The sequence below is a fragment of the Lonchura striata genome, chromosome 5 (assembly GCF_050655825.1).
Source record: "Lonchura striata isolate lonStrDom1 chromosome 5, ASM5065582v1, whole genome shotgun sequence".
Lineage (NCBI taxonomy): Eukaryota > Metazoa > Chordata > Aves > Passeriformes > Estrildidae > Lonchura > Lonchura striata.
In genome coordinates, this window is record NC_140707.1 from 17420998 (window position 1) to 17440358 (window position 19361).

General features: G+C 38.5%; 1 protein-coding gene across 6 annotated transcripts in view; it reads left to right on the plus strand.

Annotated features, from left to right (window-relative positions):
* Positions 1-19361, plus strand: part of PRMT3 (protein arginine methyltransferase 3) — a 55953-nt gene that overhangs the window by 30231 nt on the left and 6361 nt on the right. For 2 of the 6 annotated variants that reach the window (XM_085579869.1, XM_021528530.3), the window contains 4 exons: positions 1790-1977; positions 3992-4078; positions 15704-15754; positions 15946-16033. In XM_085579869.1, coding sequence (XP_085435995.1) covers positions 1790-1977; positions 3992-4078; positions 15704-15754; positions 15946-16033 — 414 coding nt within the window. The other 4 variants (XR_014955498.1, XM_085579866.1, XM_085579867.1 and 1 more) reach the window with 4 other exon arrangements.

The window sequence follows — 19361 nt, forward strand, 5'->3', positions numbered from 1 at the left end:
TGTTTAGATAAGAAGAGAACACAATCAGAAGCATTCCAGGCTCCTTCTTAGTCTGCATCAGGCTAGGGAAGCAAAGACCCTTTACGATCTCAGGGTCACCCTGACCCTTGGAACCCAGAGGTAATTGGCATGGGAAAGCTTGCAGAAACAGTCTTCACTCAGTGATGGCTCCAGAAACTACCTGCAGATACTCCCACTACCACACATGGTGATTTGTGCTTGTGTGACAGCTGTCAGGTGTGCTGGAACCAAGAGATCAGTTTTGGACAGGACAGATTAACTATCCTCCTGTTAGGATTCTTATCAAACTGTCTTTGTACTGCTGAGTGAGTTGTAGGCTGTTCCTGGAGACACCTTCTGCTCCGATTTGCTCAGCTGCAAAGGAGGGGTGATGATAGTTTACCAATGGGATTCCAATTTCAACTTGCTGATATTTATTTATTCTGCTTTAAATAGTCAGCAAGTGAGAAAAACGTCAGTGTCAGTACTTCAGTGTCTTCATAGAACAACAAAAAACTTATAAGAATATTTCCTTTGACCTAAAACTGTTCTTACTATATGAAAGGTCTAATTGCAATTTGCTGCCTCTATCTTCAGTGTTTTGCAAGGTGGAAAATACTGCTTCTCTGACCTACCATGCTATAGCAATGATTTTTTCATTTTGATAAACTATAATTTCAAGCAGAGCTGAAGACAAAATTAATTTTACAGTTCACCAGATTCTGGGGAGGAAGAGAGAAGCTTGGCTTCAGTTGTATTAACACTGCCCATTTCATGTATTAATATAAAATAAAATTAAATTAAATAGGGTGTTTTAGTTGACATTTCTTTCTGAAATCAGGTCAAGAATTCCATGTATATGACTTTAGAGGCTTTAAAACTCTGAAGAACAAAGCATGGGAATTTCTTTGTGAAAAGAAACCTAGCTAAATATAAATTGAACTTCTTTAACTATTTGTTAGGGTTCTAGACAGCCATCTACATAGCAGCTGTTCTTTGTGGGTTTTCCAGTCAGGCGAGATTGCCAAGAGATTGACTGACTTTGTTGGCAGCTGTTAAAAAGGCAAATGTCAGTCTTCCACTACTATTTGTAAAATCTGTAAATAGTTACTTGTTCTGAAGATGTTTTTGGGAGAGGGAAAAGCAAAATGATAGCTTTATCCTGAAAGTGGGAGGGAGGGAATCCATGAGGTTCTCTTCTGTCTGTTGGGCCACTTTCAACTCTTCAGCATCAGATAGAAAAGTGGTTTTGTCCAGTACCTAGAAATAATTTTTTAGGTTGTAAGGTTAGAATCAGCCAGAACTGATAGCAAACATGAATAAAACTCTTGAGTAAGAATATATGCTTTTTTCTGAAAATAAAGTCTTTACACATAGAGATTTCCTGTTATTACAAAGCCTTTGCTTGAATTTCTGTTTGGGTGTCTGTCTACTGTTATAGAATATATTTTAGGTTAGTCTCTGCACAGAAGCCAGAATAGGCTGTTCCAAATTATTTTCTTCAGACATCAACTTTCCACTAATTACCTGGTATTGGGATTCAACTACAAAGATATTTTGTTATGAATAGGAAATACCAGACTAGTGTGTGACAATTCAATTTTTGTGTGTAGTCTCTTCAGTGGACAAATGGGATTCTAGAAAGTAAAGTAGCAGAAAATGTGCCTTGTTCAAGAGCTAAAAAAAGGTTTTTTATTCTTTTGAGATGTAATCACTTTTAGAAAAAGGAATAAAAAAGTCCTCTATGTGTGTAAAATAAAATTTCAGTACTCTGTTTCTGTTGTTACAGTTTATCCTGACTTATGCACCATCAGTCTGGTAGCTGTTGGGGATATGAATAAACACATGGACAAGCTGCTTTTCTGGGAAGATGTGTATGGCTTTGACATGTCTTGTATGAAGAAAGCTGTCATTCCAGAGGCTGTTGTGGAGGTGCTGGATCCAAACACACTGATATCCACAGCCTGTGTCATTAAGGTACCATATTACATAATCCTGAGGAGGCAGATGAGAATTTTTCTTGGTTTATGGAGGACGGGCAAGAATTCACATGGCACACACAAACTTTGACATCTTCAGAATTTTAAAAGTGCAGTAAGGTTCTTGCTGCTAAAACTGGAAGGTTTATATTAATTGCTATTTTACCAACTTTGAGCTTTTAGTAAGGTGATTTTCCAATATTTAGACTGTTCTGTTCTATGATTTCTTCTATCCAAAGCCAAATTTACTTTGGCAGTGCTCTACTGGTAGCAGTGCATGCATATCCCTTTCTAATCCATGCTGTCATGACCACTGTCCAGCTCAGATGGCTTATCAAATTTTGTCATTGTGCAGCATGTAGCATAAGAGTTGTGCTGAATGGCTTTATAGTCATTTGTTCTCATTTAGCAGTCACGATTTTTAAAATAACTTAAAATCAATGCATGTGCTTGTTTGCTGGAGTTACAGTACAAAGTAGTAAAATTAATGAGTGGAACAGTGGCATTATAGGTAAATTGTTTTAATCAATAGCTATTCCACAGAACAAATGGATTATATTTTGTAGGGAAAGTTTAAAAATGTTCCCATTCATCATTATGATTATTACAGAAGGTACTTCGGTGTGTTTGCTGACACCATGTGCTGCTTGTTCTGTATAGTTAGTAGTGTAACTTTTCAGGAAGCAAAACATTCCCTAAAGAAAGACAAGGCAGCGTGAAAATTCATAGAAGGCTTTGGGTTAAAGATCATCCAGTTCCAGCTCCTTGCTGTGGGCAGGGACACCTTCCACTATCCAAGGTTGCTCAGACTTCCCTCCAAGCTGGCCTTGAACAATTCCAGGGATGGGGCAGCCACAGCTTCCCTAGACAGCCTGTGCCAGGGCTCCACCACCCTATAGTAAAGAATTTCTTCCTAATACCAAAACTAAATCTAACTTCTTTTAGTTTGAATCCATTCCCCATTGCTACTCCATGCTCTTTGAAAAAGTCTCTCCATCTTTCTTGCAGGTTCCCTTCAGTTGCTGGAAGGCCACAGTTGGGTCACCCCAAAGCCTTCTCTTTTCCAGGCTGACCAATCCCCATTCTCTCAGCCCTTCCTGGCAGAAGAGGTGCTGCCTTACCTTGGTGGCCTCCTCTGGACTCACTCCAACAGTTCCATGTCCTTCCTGTGCTGAGGACCCCAGAGCTGGGTGCAGAAATCCTGCAGAGAGGAGGGAAGAATAACCCCATGTACCTACAGAAGCTGGGGACCTCCTGTCCTGAAAGCAGCTTTGCAGAGATTAATTTGGGGGTTCTGGTTTACACCAAGTTGACCATGAGCCAGTTAAACACACCCTTGTGGCAGAGGCAGACAGCAGCCTCCTAGGCTGCATTAGGAAGAAGACTTATCACCAGCAGCTCAAGAGATGTATCTTCTCTTGCACCCCAGGGAGCTGGCTGTACACCAGGGAGGTGAATTCTGGAGTGCCCTGTCCAATCTCAGGTTCCCCAGGGCAGGAGTGAGATGACTGTCCTGGAGCGAGTCCAGTGAAAGACTGCAAGGGGATTCTCTAAAGATCTTTTTAAACCTCATTTATTCTGAGATGGATACAATCCAATCTGGCAAATCAAAATCCCCTAGTTTTAACCCACACCTGTTTGATGGTGTAGTTTACCATGTGACTACATGAACAAGGGGTAAAACAGGTCAAGATGCCTGTGAAAGCTGTTCACTCTCAACAAGGGGCAGCTGCCATCAAGAAACAACTTTCCTGAACAGAATGAACCTCTATGTGTAGTTCCATACCAGTGCTAGTGAAAGTATCTGTTTATTTGGGCATGTGAGGGAGAGGAGTTTCAGGTCTTTTGTCACATGGCATTAGGTAGTTTTTTTTGTCTCTTCCCATTTTTTGGAAAGCTGAAACAGTATTGCCTTATAATAATGAGAACAACTGAACAACCTTTGTCTAAAGGGAGATCTTAATTGACATTCCTCACCATTACTGACAGAATTTTATTACCCTTTTTGACAGCATATCGACTGCAATACTGCATCCACTCCAGACTTGGAATTCTCTTCAGATTTCACCCTGAGCATTACAATGAGCACACAGTGTACAGTAAGACAATTTCACTTTCTTCATACATGGTCGGTACTGCATTGGACTAAGAGACAATCCATTAATTACCCTTTATTTATGCCTTGAAACATTCCTTTCTGCAGTACAGAGGTGTCAGATGAGCTCTTTCTATAATGAGAGATGGATGCAAAGCTCCAGTAACGGTGTTATGGGGCAATGCAGGTGAGGAAAGGGAAGGGTAAGGAGCCTTATCACTGGGATCTTTCTGTTTTATTCTCTAGCCCATTTTCTGAAATACAACAAAGTCTGGTGTTAGCTTGCCTAAATAATACATTGAGCTTTCAAACACTACATAAGCAAAGGCAGGATGGCCTAATTTTTACAGTAATTTCAGTAATTTGCTTTTATATGCAATACAAATTCTAAGTGCTTTTTAACAATTTGTTAAAATACCATCATCAAATTTGACAAAGGAGCATTACGCTCTGAAATCAGTAATAAAAACAGAAATTTTTGCCCTCTGGAGTATTGTGAAACTTCTGGGAGCTTTCATGCTTAAATCACATCACAAAATCAAGTGTAAAAGGGTAATTTTTGGCTTCGTCTGATATATTGAGGTAATTCTGCTACAGCTGGTTTATTGGGATTTTGCATGAGTATGCAAAGAAGAGCTGCATGCTTCCTCTGGACAAAAGAATATGTTTCTGTATGATATGAACTGCTTAGGGTGATGACAATATCTTGCATGTCTGCATCAGGCAATGTAATTCCTGGTTTGGATGTTAGGTCATGCTGCTGCATTTGCCAACATTTTTGCAGAGCAGCAGTCTGCATAAGAATTTGTTGGTGTCAAAAAGTAAAATTTTCCCATGTATATAGTTTAAATCATTATCATTTTTAATTAGTAGGTGTGTAAAATACTTCATATTTACTTGTCATTTAGTCAGTTACCACCAAATTAGGTGAATACACAGTAACATTTTTGGGTTTATTAAATAGAAGTCTGTGTATACAAATGGAACCCCTCCTGTTTCAAGGTATCATAGGATAAATCTCGTTGCCTCAGGGCAGAGTCAGGTTTGATTTGAGATCAAGCTCCACAAGCTCCGCTGCAGCCCTGGTTTAATTTTCTTAATTTGGCCAGATTTGAATAACTGATTAAACAGGAATCTTTAAGAAATTTTGGTCATCTTTCTGATGTTTGGGTAAAATAAAATAGCTTATTTTATAAACATTGTTTTCCCCAGCATTAAGCTCTTACTAAAACATCATTTCTGTTCTGTGATTCTGTGGCATCATTGGCATATAAATCAAGATGTATACCTGAAATTTGTGACTTCCAAGAAGAAGGGGAGAGAAGTGGGACGAGAGCAGTGTTTCTGAAATTTTGCAGCGCATGCAGGTTCTAAAAAATGATCAGAATGCTGTAAAGTATTTTGCACTTCATCATTTCAGTTTATTGACACTTCGACTGAAATTTCCACAGTTTCTATGATTGATTGTAGAAGTTTAGTTGAAGGTTGACAGTTCATCCATCATATCAGGCTGCCTAACCTTGCAGTAAATGAACAATAAAAGTCCATTATTTATGTTGAAATTTTTGAGGAGATGCTTTAAGATTGCAATTTGTCCTTTGAAAATAATATTTTATGTATTTCTTGTTTGCATATGTTTTGTTGTTCTACTGGCTTTTCATTTTCTGCACAAAAAGAGAAAGCTGCCTACATTTCCCAAAATTCTAGGGTTTGGTATTTGTATCTTAAGATTTTTCAGGGTTTTTTTCAAATATGAACATTTTTAAATATCTTTGCTTTATTTACAAAAAATACTCCACAAAACCAGCAAAGCGGAAATCCATCTTTACATGCTTGCATTTTATTTGGAAGCAGCTTTTCCTCAGCCATGGAAGTGTGGAAGCAGGTTTGCTTGTCTTATTCCTGATGTTGCCATCAACATTGCTGATAGCACAGCACCATCAGAACTAGGACTGTGTCTGTTGAATAATCTGTCCTTAGAAACCAGGTGACTGAAAACTGTAGGGGCACATAGTTCTGCTATTTGTTCTGAGGATCCTCTTGCAGAGCAGCTCGTGGTTTGCACTGTCCCTGGCTGCTGGAGCTCACTTTAGATTGAGGGTGGCTTTGTGTGGTGGAAAAATTCTTCTTTTAACTTGTGTTTTTAAAGAAAGGCTTAGTAGTCTTTTGTTGTTTGGTTTTATGATTGTTTATTGTAAGTTATCTAAAAGATTGTGTTTTTGGGCTGCTGTGGTTTGCTTAGCAGCTTAGGTAAAGGCACACACACCTTTAGTCATCTTTTTTGTTTTTCGTTTTTTTTTTTTTCTCTCCCCCCGCCCAGGGTTGCTGCTCTCTTTTATATGGTACATGATGTGTTAAATGTTTATAGGGTTTTTAAAAATGTTTATTATTTATATTAAATGGTGCTTTTCTATTTTAAACGAATTTGTGAGTGTTCACATTAGTAAGAACATGGAGGTAAGGAAGAAGAAAGAGGGAGGACAGGATAGGCCTAAATCTCTCTATCTTAAAACTTTTGACCTCTATGTACAAAATCAAAACTCCCCTGTATAGGACCTAAAACCCCCCTGTACAGTACTTAAAAATTCTTCCTTTTACTTTGTGACTATTTTTAGTATAATATTTAAACTTTTATGACTTCTTGTTCTTCCTACAAGGTTGGTAAATCGTTCCATGGCTCAAATCCAAAATTACAGCTGTTTCCAGCTGCCTGCCAGGGTCTCAAATGCTTCTGACCTGGGTCCGAAATATCCAAAAATGTCTGAGGGACATTTTGAGTTCTGGCTGTGTGGATGGGTTTCTGTGCTCCCTCCCAGGGCACTGTGTGCATGCAGAGCAGTGTGAGGCAGACATTTCTGCACTCAAGTGTGTGGGCAGCATGGAGTGCACGACTGCTGGTGCTGAACTTGGTTTTGCAGAAGCTTTGCACTGATGGGAAGTAATTTAGCAAGTAGGTAAGAGAAAAGGGCTGTGGGCTCTTCTGGTTGGAGTGTGTAACATAATGGTTGAAGAGCTAAACTCTCAGCTGGTATCTCTAGAAGTAACAGCCTTATCAGGGTCTGCTGCTTCCTCCCATCAGCCTGTTTGTCTTTGCTAACAGGACAGGATGCTGGAAAGGCTGACAGGAGTCAGAACCATAATTGCAGTTTTTTAGCTACTCATTACCACGCTTGCTTTGGTCATGGCTCGGAACACCCCCAGGATCCCTCAGACAGGAGAGGCTGCACTTCATGGTTCTGTGGCAAAACCATAGAATGCTTTGATTGGAAAGGGATCCTAAATATCACCTAGTTCCAACCCCCTGCCATGCCCAAGGGGGTCCCCCCCTTGTTTCAGGTTGCTCCAAGCACCACCCAGCCTGGCCTTGAACACTTGCAGAGGTGGGGCATCCCCAGCTTCTCTGGGGAACCTGTGCCAGGGCCTCGCTATCACCACAGTAAGAATTTCTCCTAATACCAACTCTAAATCTCTCCTCTTTTAGTTTAAATTCCTCCTTGCCCTGTCACTATCTGCCCATGTCAAACAGTGTTAAACTCTAAAATCTGTCCTTAGTTTTCCTTCAGCTGTGTTCTGGGTTTGGATGAATGTACTAAGGATACGAATGCCCAGCCATCATGATGAGCTTGTGTAAAATAGAAAAGGCTATGCAGTTCACAAAGCTAAGAACAAAGCATTGACACATCTGATTTGTTTGTCCTTCCACCTATTTGAAACTACTCTCATATTTCTATGTGACCAAAAAAACACCTAGCAGAATCATGCTCATAAGAGATGAGTCTCATATCTTACTGTAGGTGCATCTTGAGTGTATTGCTCCTGTAATACATTGAGTCATAGCCTTAAAAAATTATTAAGGCTCTAATTTTTTTTTATTTCCAGATGTTCAAGAAATTAAATAAGACTCCCCAAAACAAATCTAATACACAAAAGAAATAAAAAATGATTGAGCAAAAAGAAACATTTTAAATGCGCTCTTTTATGTGCTGGTTAGTCTTTTAGAAGTTCTGAGACGGGATGGTGGGGTAGTTAATGTTTTTTTCTGAGAATATATTGCTTCTGTTAATTTTTCTTCATTCCTTGCATGCTTTGCCACAAAGAAGCATTTTCTATCATTAATTTTATATATAATTATTTTAGCTTTCAAAGATTGCAGATTTTCAAAGTGTGAAACGGTTGCATGATTCATCATATGAAATTGTTCCAAAGTGCTTCTATTACAAGTTCACTTGATTTCGATCCTACAAAGATAATAGCAAAAACAAAAACAAAAAAAAAATCAATTAGCCTGCAGAAGTGCATTTTCCTAATAAAGAGCTAGAGTTTGTCACTGTTGATTTTAATGAGACATCTGGCTAATATCAGTTAGTAGATGCTGCTAGAAAAATACTCCATTAATTGTATTCTAAGTTGATCACTGTGTGAGCTTTTGAGATAAAATATAATGGTGATTACCCTCAGTATAGAAATCAATTGACAAACTCTCCTTTTTGTTTGCAAGCATTTCCCCTGTGAGTCCATCAAGGTTGATCTTTCCTAGCTGAATAACAATATCCCCTGAGAGGAAAATGGCAGTATCTCTTCATTGCTCCCAGGAGACTTTGTCAAAGAGCAGGGTATGTGTATAAAAAGTGGGAGGGAAGAAGGGGGTGAAAGAAGGATAATGAACTAGAGAACGTGACTGATGTATTAAAACCTTCAAGAGGAAAAAGGAAATTGAGTTGATTAGAGCAAATAATTCTGAGTAAGGGAAAAAATCTTTGCTTGTTAAAATCTTCTAAAGTGTTCAGCAGTTTCATTTCTTAATATCAGGTCTTCCACTTGGGAGCCAGCAAGAAGTGTTACCGTATGAATCTTTGTTCCAACCTTAGGTGAGAAACTAAATTTTTTAAGCAAGAAGTTGGAAATCTGGTTTGGGTACCACAGTTAAATCCACCTTGAATGCTTGATTTCTGAGTAAAGGAAATACTGCTCTACCATGTTACAAAGCAGGTTTTATCCTTCTCATCTGTTTACTTATCTGTAGCCTCCTCTGCAGTGATGTCCAGATTATTAATCTTTAAACCACAAAATTGCTGGGTTTTAATTGCCAGGGGTTTCTTTTCCCTGTGATAAAAACGCAGCAACTCTGCTGCATGGATGACAAACATTCCATCTCCATGCTTGGATAAACTCCATCAAAAGCACATTATCTCCCACTTCTGTGGCCAGCTGTCTAATTGTATTTGTTGTAGCCACTCACTGTTGGAACATGATACTACTGAAGAGCAAGAATGATAAATTACTCACTGTAGGTGATAGTGATGATGATAATTTTTAATTTCCTTGTTCCTGAGTGAATTGGTAAGGCTGCCTTTGAGTTCTCATAAGGAAAGGAGCAGTCTCATTTGTTTTGTCCTGTTAAAATGCTGCATGTACAGACAGCCATTTTCTTTAGGAAAAAGGCCTTATTCAGATGTATTTGAATTAAAATTTAGACTTTTCTTTGCATTTCAGCTAAAGGCTCTGAGTGGAAGAGTGTAAATAACGTGTACTCATTTGTTGTATGTTAAAGCTGTTTGTGGTTTTATTATATTTGGTACATGTTACATGAATAAATGAGGAGAAAAATAGTCTTGAAATCATTTAGCTGGAAGGGAAGAAAAACAGTTTGAAGACAAGTGAATCTTACTAGGAGGACCTGCTGAAATTACAGTTTTTTCATATGTTTGCATGGACACCTTAGAAACCCTCAGTAATGAATGAAGACCTTAAGCTACATGAACTCTTCATCAAAATGTGGGGTTGACAAAATTGGGTAGGAGTTTGTTGCTCCTATTTTAATTTCAGGAGTATTTTATTATTACTTGAGTGAACTCTTCTGACCTTTATAGGATGTTGCTCTGCAGTCTCAGTAATGTATATCTGTTAATGTATATCTAATCCTTAATGTGTCCTTCATTCCTTATTTGGCCACCTTAGTTCCCTGGGTAAATATATTGGCTTTGTTTTGGGGTTGGAGTTTTTGTCCTCATAGCTTACCTTTTCTCCTGGCAAGTTATTTGAGAACGGGAAGAATAATATTTTGGTAGTGTTTCCTAATATTTACTGTCCTTTGAGGCTTGAGCATATGTCAGGCTGGAGTTGTAATTATTTATTACCAGTTTAGAAGTAATTTTTTTCGTTTTCCTCTTTCATGGTATTCAGGAGACTGGCACTTGAAAGATTTTTCCAAAGAAGGTTTAAATTCTTACTGATTAGTTGTAGGTGAAGTTGTAAATGAGCTGTCAAAGGTGTCACAAAAAGATGATAGAAATTGCAGTAGGAGAAATAACAGCTGTCATTTTGCTTAAAAAAAAAAAAAAGAATCCAAGGCAGTAGCTGTAAATCATCATTTAGAATTTATGGGGAAGTTATTTGCTTGTTCCTTTTCTTTAGTTTGACTTGTAAAAAAGATGTTTAATGAAAATCTGGCCAGCCGTATTTAATTTTCATATGCATGTGTCTGATTGCCTCTAGTACGCCACTTGCGGTATTTTTTCCTTTGATTTTGCTGCATGTGATAAGTTACACAACAAGAGGGGAGGACCAAATCTTACTTCAAGTTGTAGACATTGGAAATCTCTTTCTTTGTAGTATTGCATATTCAATAGATGCTTGTGATTATTATAGCTGCTGCAATTTGGGATACTCTTCAAAAGTCAAATGAAAGGAAAATATTTTGAACTTCACTTTTACAGAAGTATTTCTCTGAAATGCACTTAAACATAAAAGATACATAATTGTGCATTTCAACATAAACATCAACAAGTTACAAAAAGAAAGATGGGAAGGTATAAATTCCGTAAAAGAAGATAGTAAACAAACCCTCAATATTATAGCTAGCTTTTTGTTATCAGGTATTTCGACTTTGATTTGTGTCAGTTTTTAGATTTGTCAGATCTTGTTTGAAATACACAGGACTAGTGTTTGTAGCTAAAATTGAAGAAAGCAACATGTGCATGTACTTTATTTCTACTTTTTTCCTTTCATCAAACACATCAGTTTCTGAAGTGGTGCAGTGCTTACACTAATACAGCTTGAGAGTGGTGGTGGTTGTTTTGGTTAGAGGTGTTGGGAGTGTGTTGAAACAGACCTGTGTGATGCTGTCAGGGATTTTAATTTTACAGAGCTCTTTCAAGGAAGGCTGAACCATTAGCTCAGTTGGTCAGAGCATGGTGCTCATAATGCCAAGGTTGAAGCATTAATCCCATATGGGCCATGAGTTCAATGATCCTTACATGTCCCTTGCAACCCAGAATATTCTGTGACTCCCACTGCTTCATGTAAAATCACAAATTCTAATGGTTTATATTAAGCTTTTTGCAAAACACTGAGAGGACAAATAATTAGAACTGTGTTGTGCCCTTGTATCTTTCAGTACTTTTCTGGAGGCATACATAAAATTTTAGATTGAAAAAGAGCTTCAAGATCATTGAGTCTAACCTCTAACCCAGCACTTCTAAGTCCAGTACTAAACCATGTCCCCAGGTGCCACATTAATGTGACTTAAATCTCTCCAGGGATGGTGACTCCACTGCTTTTCTGGACAGTCTGTCCAACACCCGACAGCCCTTTCGGTGAAGACATTTTCCTAATATCCAGTCTAAACTCCCTTGGTGCCACTTGATGAGGCCATTTGCTCAAGACCTCTCTTTAGGGAGTTGTAGAGGGTGAGTATGTCCCCTCTGAGCCTCCTTTTTCCTGACTAAACCCCCTGCAGCCCCCTCAGCTCATCCTCATCAGATTTGTGCTCCAGACCCTGCCCCAGCTCTGTTCCTTTCTGTGAAGCCTCTCCAGTACCTCCAAGTCTTTCTTGTGTCATTCTGCAGAATCACCTGTGGATTTTAGGAAGCTCGGTGTGCTCTTTGTAAGGGGTCTGTAGATATCTGTGTTAGGATCTCTGGCTTGAGATCCCTTTGGCTTGGAGCAGACAAGAGATGACAAAACAGCTCAAAAGCAGAAAGATCTCAGAACACTGACAATATAATTAAAATTTTAAGCATAGCATTGTGTTTGAATGAACATATATGAATGTACACAAACTATGGAGGACCATACAAAACAATCAATTTCTTGAGAACAGCTGGTGAATTTAATACCTCCTATAGGGTGTGTGTTCAGAAATACAACTGAACTTACTTCATTAAAATAATGTCTAATTTGGATAAATTGAGTGCCTTTCAGGGTGATGTTACTGGCAGGCAACACATGCAATTTATCAAACAAAATCTCCCATATGAAATCAGGGAGAGAAAAAGAAGGCTGGATGTTACTGGGAGGCTTTGGCATAGAGTTGAGATGGTTATTGTTCTCTGGATATTTGCAAATAACTTTCTGTTGAGCACCAGCTTTAAACATTTTCAGTTTCTTATTTTTAAACTGTAAACCACAGGCTATGTGCATTGAAGTGAGGTATATTAATTCAGTGCTTTTTTGCTTTTTGTATTTCCTCAGCTGTAATTGGCTTGTAGAATAGCTATCATGGGGAATATTAGACAAATTTTGCAGGTGGTCAGTAACTACTGGGTTTGGTATTAGACTTATTATTTTCCCAAAGGTTTAAAATATGAGAGTTAGAGATTAAACACGCTGTTGGTAAAAACAAATTATACAGATGTAACCAATTTCAGAAAGGAAATCATCAAACCAAGTCTGTGTGTGGTTGGTTCTTCTAGTTGGCTCAAAAACATTTTGAAAGTAATTAATGAAAGATACTCATTAGATTTCTCAATTGCAATATGTGCTCTTACAGTTAGTTTTCAAAATGTCATTCAAGCTTTCCCCTCATTGTATTTAACTTAAAAAATTAATTTCTTCTCAGCTAAACAGGGCTGGGGTTGTCTGGTGACACAACTCACCAGAGTGTGTGTTTCAGTTTTGGGGTGCCCCCACTGCCCATTTTTAACTGACAGAATTTTGAGGCATTCCCAGAGCTGTTCACAGGAGCATATCCTCAGGAACTTGAGCAATAATTTTTTTCTATTTTTGGTTTCTTTTGGCTCAACAGTTATTTCAGTGTTCAATATTGAAGAATACCTATCCATTTTAGAACTTAACAAGAAGAAATTAATGAATCAATGTAGAGCTCTTGTTCTCTGTAGTCCCTGGAGCTCTGATTAAGGTGATCTTTGTGATGCCTAATAATTATTACTACTACTCTATTAGCTATTCAAAGTCAGTGTTTCAGGTTGTTTCAGATGGGGAAACCACTGATACTGTAAAGAATAACATAGTTATTTATCTAATAATTTACAAAAGGTACAAATTCGGTTTCCCTTAACAGGAGAGGCAGCAGGGAACACTTTGCTTGTGACTGAGTTTCTTTTCAGCCTGAACTTGGCTCCAAAAAATAGTCCTCTGGAGCCTTTTCTCAGGGTAGCATGTAGGGTGTTTCTGTCACCTCTTTTTACCAAGTGTATGGATTTTTGCCTCCACCTTAGCTAGGTCGGTCTGCCTGGAGCTTTTGGCTTTTTGATCCAAGATGTAGCTTGGTTGTCTCATTTTCTCTGGAAGCCAGATTTTTTTTTTCCCCCTCAATGTATTTTTGTTGTCAGAACCTTGTTTTCCTGCAGTAATCATGTCCTAATTCTTATTTGTAAGTATACCAGCAGTATTGAGCTGATGGTTGAAAAATATATTATGTGACTTGGTAGATCTCTGACTAATGTCCAGAAAAGATTGTGCATCAATAAATGGAGTCTTATGGGTCAATAGAACTTTGTCAAAACCTTCTCAGTCTTTACTCAAAAGGTATATTAGAGACAAGGCTTTAATTCACTTAGGAATGAGATTCTCAGATTGAGTGATAGGACTTTACTAAAGGGCTGGAGGAGTCACTGTTTCCACTGTCTGATGCCCATTTGTCATGAAGGACTCTCAGTGTCAATTTGTTTTGTACTTTGATTCTTCAGCCACATTGGAATTTGGAACTTGCCAGGCTTGTCTGGAGTGCCCTTTGTTGAAAAGTAGGTACTTTAGGATAGTTTTACTGGTTAAATGCAATTCATTGTGTTGGCAACATCTGTTTTGGGTTTAGACTAGAGAGGAAAAATACCAGAATGACTTATTCATATTACATATTTCATAGTGATAAAACTCTATACCCTGATTTTGTAAACATGTTTTACATTTTTTCTGTCTCTATCTTGTGTGAATCTATATGAAGGGTGTGCTATAGAAAGTGCATTTTTAGGTTTTCAGAACAACCAGTTTCTTGGTCCTGGACTAGGAGAAGAACCCTGGTGCAGTAAGAGAGAGGTTACAATGGGTTGTTTGCTGTGAGTTCTCATGGAACAGGCTTGCCATCACTGCATTGGTACATACTTTCTTTGGATGCAACTGATTTGGGAAAGTTCCTTCCTCCCATGGCAGGGATGGAGAAGGACTCTCCATAAAGTTATCCAGACTAATAACTTTAGCTCACTGTGGTTACTCAAAAACTCTCTTTGGGTTATTTCTTCAGGCTGATGTGATAGAGAAGCACAACTGCCTTGGTACCAGGGTCTGATGTGCTTTAACCTTTTTACAGGACAAGAGGAAGCAAATAAAGGTGAGCATGGACACGATTTCACAGGTGGAAGTGAAGTGGATATTTTATTAGCATCTTCTATTGTTTATTTGGGTTTCTGGGACTCTCCTTTAAAAGACTGAGTGACTAACAGTGTCAATGTAGTGCTTTGTGTGTGAACATTTTATATCTATTAGTATTAGGAAGAAATTCTTCCCTGTGAGAGTGGTGTGGAACTGGCACACGTTGTCCAGAGAAGCTGTAGCTGCCCCAGCTCAGGAAGTGTTCAGGGTGAGGTTGGATGGAGTTGGAGCAACCTGGCTTGGTGGAAGTTGTCCCTGCCCGTAGCATAGGGGTTGGAACAAGATCTTTTAGGCCCCTTCCAACCCAAAAGAGTCTATGATTTCTTCTCCTATTCAAACAGGAAGAAAAGTCCCACTAATGAATTAGACACTGAAAAGAGAGGCTCTTGAGGTTGTGAGTGGGGTGGCAGGAGAGACAGAGAAGGAATCATATGGAGAGTTACTGTTAGAATCTATTAACTGCTGCAAGGGCCAGCAGGAAGCATTTGTGCATGTTTTTCCTTATTCTGTGTGTGTAGTAGAGGAAGAAAAGGATTCCCTGCCTGGCTGTGCTTTGACTGTTCACAGGGGGCTTCTGTGGAAATTCCAGTTTAGCCACACAGCGAGTGAACAAACCATGCAGAATCTCTTGTGGGAGGGATACTTGGTGTGTGTTTACCGAGGGTCATGGACAGGACAAGGACTGAGTTTTGTGTTTGTGGATTTGCACATCTGAAAGGCTGTTGCAGTTAAGGTGTGTGGGTTGTTTTGGAAATCCATACTAAAATCTGATGTGTAATAAAATGCAGTTACTGTGGGCTGAATATTCTCAAGTAGAGCAAAGGTGTAATGGCATCATTTTTTTTTTTTTTTACCTAGGATTTCTAGCATACTTGAAAGTGTAAATACAAGCTTGTTCCTCTTGATAAACACTTGAAAAGAAGTAGAAATTCCAGTAAATGCATATATGAATCACAGAATTTTTCTTGAGTGTCACTGTTATTACTTTATCGTATTTACATTTTCACCTCTTTTTTTATAGGCAATTGCTGGTTACTTTGATGTATTATTTGAGAAGAACTGCCACAACAAGGTGAGTATTTGGGGTTTTTTATTTTAAAAATGTCTTTGAGAGATGAGGATTTTATTTTGTATCAAGGTATTCGGCAGTGAGTCTATTTTGCTGTAGCAAAGACTTCATATGCATTTGTTTGGTAATTGATTGATGTGGTGTGATTTGAAAAAGCTTATTTTTAATCCAACTCTTGAACTCTCCCGTTGCAGGTCTTGTTTTCAACTGGTCCCCAGTGTACCAAAACACACTGGAAACAGACAATTTTTCTCCTGGAGAAGCCAATTCCTGTAGAAGCAGGTATATTTCAATTCAGTTGGGGTGCAGCAGTGGTTGTGTTACAGTGTTGTTACCATTAAATCTAGATATAAAATATTTCAAAAATTACATTAATGTCAAAAAGAACTAGTAAATAAATCTTCCAGTTGCTGTTGAAGGAATTTTTCTGTCTCATCAAACCAGGGAAGTATCTGTGTACAAAATTCTGGTTTAAAATTACACATAAATGTATGCGTAAGTATCTTGTAAGTGGGCATATATCTTACACTTGTATAGCTGTATACTGGAATTTTGGTAAGAAAAGTTCTGTATCAAAGCATTTCTGATGCAGAAAATTTTAAGAATCAGAACATCGGCATTCTCTTAATTTTGACATTACTAATATTCTGAAGTACTAAATTTGTCAAGTGATTGCACAGGATTCCTTGTCGCCCTCCTGAACTGTCCTGTATTTAAAGGGATCATGAATGTATGCATAGGTTGTATCTGCCACAGTGGGCTTACTCTGTAAAATGAAAACAGTTTATAGAACTCACAGCTGTGAACCTGAAGTACTGAATATGTTTACTTGATAGAGTGTAAATTTTTATAAAATGGTTAAGTACTGTGATAAGTTTCACCTTGAATTTGATGCAAGTAGAAGGGTTTTCAGGGATAAGCAAATTTCAGATGATAAACTGTTGAGATGAGGTTTTGAAGACTATAAAGTGATGCTTGGTACTGGTTTAATTAGTTCTCTTCTTGAAGTCTTGGAAGCACATTTTGTATAAGTAGTCAAATATTCCTTGTTTTATAGACACAAGTATATCCATGACCCTCATGGGATGGTAATGCAAGAGGATGGACATTCAACAGGTCTTAACCTCTTGCTCCTGTAGAATTTTCTTTCAGACTCTCACAGACTTTTTACAGTCCAAGGAAATGAAGCAGTTATATTTTTATTTATGTTATTTTATTTGTGTCCATTTGACCACCAGATATTTACTCCCCACTGCTGAACTCTCACCCAGTGATGAATCAGTTGTCTTTGAGGGCCCCTTTTCTTTACAGACTAGCAGGACCAAAGGAGGAGCCTCAGAATGGGGCTCATTTCTGCTGGGTAGTTAATAAACTCATGGTTAATATGTGCTCCTGACCTGAGCAGTTTGTAAATAGATCAGGCATACTGGGGAAAAGCATAGAAAAAGTTGTGTGGATGCTTCTGCACTCAGTTGAACTGCTTTTACAGTTGCCTCTTCCAGCTACCAGGCATGACAACCTTTTACCAGGAGTTTCTTTCCTAGAGGCTCTGAGGTTTGTGATATCTGACAAATTACTTCTGTCTTTCATGCTTTGACTTTTTATTCTTAAACAATTTTTATTTGCACTTTCTGAAGTCCTGTCACTTCTTGGGGTGCACCTATGCTTTGGTGCATTTGTACTTGGCTTGTGTTCGCTTCAGATTCTCTTTCTAGACAAGGCTGACTAAGATCTCCTTGCTGCTACTCATTAAATCTCAATGTCACAGAGTGAATGTTTAAAAAGTGCAATGACATTTATTAAAATATGCACATTATTTCATATTACAGAGATCATTTGACATTATTCAACTGTGTGAAATTACTGGGAGGTGTGCCTCAGCCTGGAGTTCTGATCTAGGTGTGGTGACTTTCTGAAGGCAGCTGCAGAAGCAATGTGCTCTGGTTGTATGAGCACAACCAACTTGACCTTCAAGATCACTTGTGCTGTAACTCCATCCTTCCTTTTTATTAGCTCGTATTTCTTAATATTATTCCCATAACAAATCTTTTTACAGCTATGTTTCTCTTTCTTTCTGCCTGTCTCCTCTTTGTAATTACTTGAGTTCTCCTTTCCCATCCTTTTGCCCATTCTCTCTGGTTTTAATTCTTACATGAAATTACCACTTAAATCTAGGATTGTCTGCCTTTTGCTTCTAGTGATCAAGAAGATTGGGATTACAAAAGGAAAGGAAATGACATCAGGAGTTTCTCTCAGTCTTAATTGCTGTGGGATATTTGTTGGTCACTAATGACATAAGCTCATCAAGCAGAAGGTGCTTCCTGATACTTGTATAGGAATGTATGTTGATTTACATGATTTTTCTGGAAGAACTGTTCCCTTTCTTGAGCTCTTGACTTTGATCCTTTTCCTTCATTGTTCCAAAAATCTTTCTCCTCAAGACATGTTGTTATAAGTACAGATTTCCCTATCTTCCTTTTTCATATTCTTCTCTTTGTCTAAGTAGTGGCTTGAATATCTTGATAATTTGTGGTTTGCCAAATTTTTTTGTTTCTTCAGTCTTTCCATTTTCTCAACTAAACAAACTCCTCAAGCTCATTTTGCAGTCTGTTTCAACGTGCACTTCCAGCTGTTTCTCTTGTCCCACTTGTCAGCGAATTAGCACTTCTTGTTACCACTTCTCATTCAGCCTGGCATGTTGAACCACTCCACTCTGAGTGCACTGAGCTTTTAGGGAAGCCTTGTCTTCAGAAGGGCTTTCCTCAGTGCAAGTGAACTGGAGGCAAAAGTATCTGTATTAAACATATTTGCATCTTCTGAAGCCTTTCCATCCATCCCTGTGTTTACTGGTATTCATCAGGCCTCTGTATAAATTCTTACATTAAGAAATACATTATGGCAATCGGAGAAACATCAAAAAAGATGCACTTTTGACTAAATATATTCATAGAATCATTAAGGTTGGAAAAGACCTTTAGGATCATTAAGTCAAGTCATCAACCCAGCACTTCCAAGGACAACACTAAACCATGTCACTGGGTGACACATCTACAGTTCCCTGGGCAGCCTGTTCCAGTACTTCACAGCCCTTTCCATGAGGAAGTTTTTCCTAATGTCCAATCTAAACCTCCCCTGGTGCAACTTGAGGCTGTTTCCTCTTGTCCTGTTGCTCATTACCTGGGAGAAGACCAACTCCCATCTGTCTACAAGCTCCTTGCAGGGAACTGGAGAGAGCCCTGAGCCTTCTTTTCTTTAGGTTGGGCCCCCCCCAAGCTCCCTTAGCCACTTCTCATCAGACTTGTGCTCTGGAGCCTGCCCCAGCTCAATTCCCTTCTCTGGACACACTCCAGCACCTCAGAATCTTTCTTGTAGTGAGGGTCCAAAAACTGACCCCACAATTCAAGGTGGGTAATGCCCAGAACAGATCACTGCCCTGGTCCTGCTGGTCACACTAGTGCAGATCCAAGCCAGAATGCCATTGGTCAAGATAAACTCTTCTTTTTTCTAGTAAATGTTGGAAAATAAACAGAAATAATGCAATTTGAATCTTACAATAATCTGACCAGTGTTACCATGATGGCATTTACTTGTGGCCTTTTAATAAGTTGTG